At 43.9% G+C, this 1,658-nt stretch overlaps 1 protein-coding gene across 1 annotated transcript in view; it reads right to left on the bottom strand.

Moving 5' to 3' along the window:
- The window catches only part of BRWD3 (bromodomain and WD repeat domain containing 3), a gene marked incomplete in the record, with an annotated part of 28,558 nt that overhangs the window by 7,886 nt on the left and 19,014 nt on the right, over nt 1-1,658 (bottom strand). The window contains 2 exon segments of the mRNA XM_072429784.1: nt 89-213; nt 1,288-1,395. Of these exon segments, the coding sequence (XP_072285885.1) occupies nt 89-213; nt 1,288-1,395 (233 nt within the window).

Raw genomic sequence — 1,658 nt, 5'->3', positions numbered from 1 at the left:
ATTCTATCACTGCCCACCTATCCCCCCCTCCATCATTCACCCTCTTTCCCCATCATTCACTCCTCCCCGCAGACATTTTCAGACTCACTTGACTGATATGGAGTCTCCGCTCATTTTGCCAGATGTGGGGTCCAGGAAGGCGAGTTTCAGGCAGCAGAGTGTGGGGGGTCCAACCTCGTATTTTATTCCCACAATCTTCAGAAATTCCTGTTCCTTGAAGAAATAAAAAGAATTTGTGTTCATCCTTCCCTTCAGTGTTCGCAATGCACGAGGAGCAAATCTTTATTTTATATTTCAGATTATTTACATTCCATCTCTCTATTCTATGTCCGGTCACTGAATATACTATAAAATGTTTATATTACTGGGCAGAATCTGAATTTTTGCCGATTTCCTCCAGGGAACTGGAAAAGTTTTGTTCAGATTCGCCCCCTGGAAGCTTCGCCCCTATTGAAGTGCTCAGAGGAGAGAGAAGACAACATCGCCCCCTTCTGGGCAGAAAGCAGCAAGACATATGTGACATAAGACGTGATAAGTGTAACAAAGACGCCCCATACATCCCATCAGAAGCCTCCAAGGCTGCACCACCAATCCCTAAGCTCAGATCAGTCACTGGAGCTGCACTCCGACCATAGCAATGACAACAGCTAAACCTCCGCTATTAGACGCAATGCTACTCATTAATAAGTTTGTATTTGTGCCGCAGATGCCATTTCCCAGCCACATACTTATATAATGGTGACTGGCCACTGAAGCAGCTTTCTTTGTGCAATAAGCCCTTCATTCTTTCCGGGAAAGCCAAGGAGCAGAGTGCCGCCCTTCTCTCTTCTGGTCACAGAGCTGACAATCTAACACAAGAAATATAAGATGCATTGCTGGGCAGGACCTGGAGATTGGGGCGAGCCTTGCTGATTATTGCAGTGTATTCAGATTGAGGATGTGGGGATGCTGCATGCACCTAGATCAGTGACTAGACAGATATAAGAAGTGAGGGGAATTATGGTGCAGGGATCCGCTGCTTCCTTGCCACAACTAAAGCTATTCCCAGCCTGCGATTATCTGATCAGTGAGATTATTTTAGGAAAATAAACGTTGCTGTATGACCCAGAAGCAAAGATCGAAAAAGGAAAGACATTAGTTAGTATTTTTGTTGAAGCAATGCAAGAAGAGGCATGCTGGGAGTTGTAGTCCAGGTGCTGCTGCAGATTGCACAAGGCAGAGATTCAGGAAAAGTTGGATCACCTGCAGGAACTGAATGGCTATAAAACCCACCAATGGCTGGCTTACCCTGAGCTCAGTTTTGTTCCATGGCTGCTTCTGTGGGTTAACACTGTAGGTTTTGGCTTTTCTCACTGCCCGGACATACGCCTCGTGGCCTTGTTTAAAGTAAATGACCTGCAGAGGACACAAGAACAGTAAGATCAATGTCACCTCTCAGCAGAGGGATCTCTGAAGGTGCAAAAATGTAAAAAACATGAAAGAAGAGTTTTGTGTGATTAAAGTAGAACTTTATATTCACAGAGAATTAGTCAGATAATTACAATGTGAGATTAATAAAGCAAAGCAATCAGGTGAGGGATCTGTACAACAAGCATAACGAGATAAATAGGTAAATATTCATTACATAATGGCGTGGTATCAATCCATATATATGTCTT

This window comes from Pyxicephalus adspersus, chromosome Z (assembly GCF_032062135.1).
Source record: "Pyxicephalus adspersus chromosome Z, UCB_Pads_2.0, whole genome shotgun sequence".
Taxonomy (NCBI): domain Eukaryota; kingdom Metazoa; phylum Chordata; class Amphibia; order Anura; family Pyxicephalidae; genus Pyxicephalus; species Pyxicephalus adspersus.
Note: the sequence above shows the minus strand (reverse complement) of the source record. Positions and strands in the feature narration are given on the sequence as shown.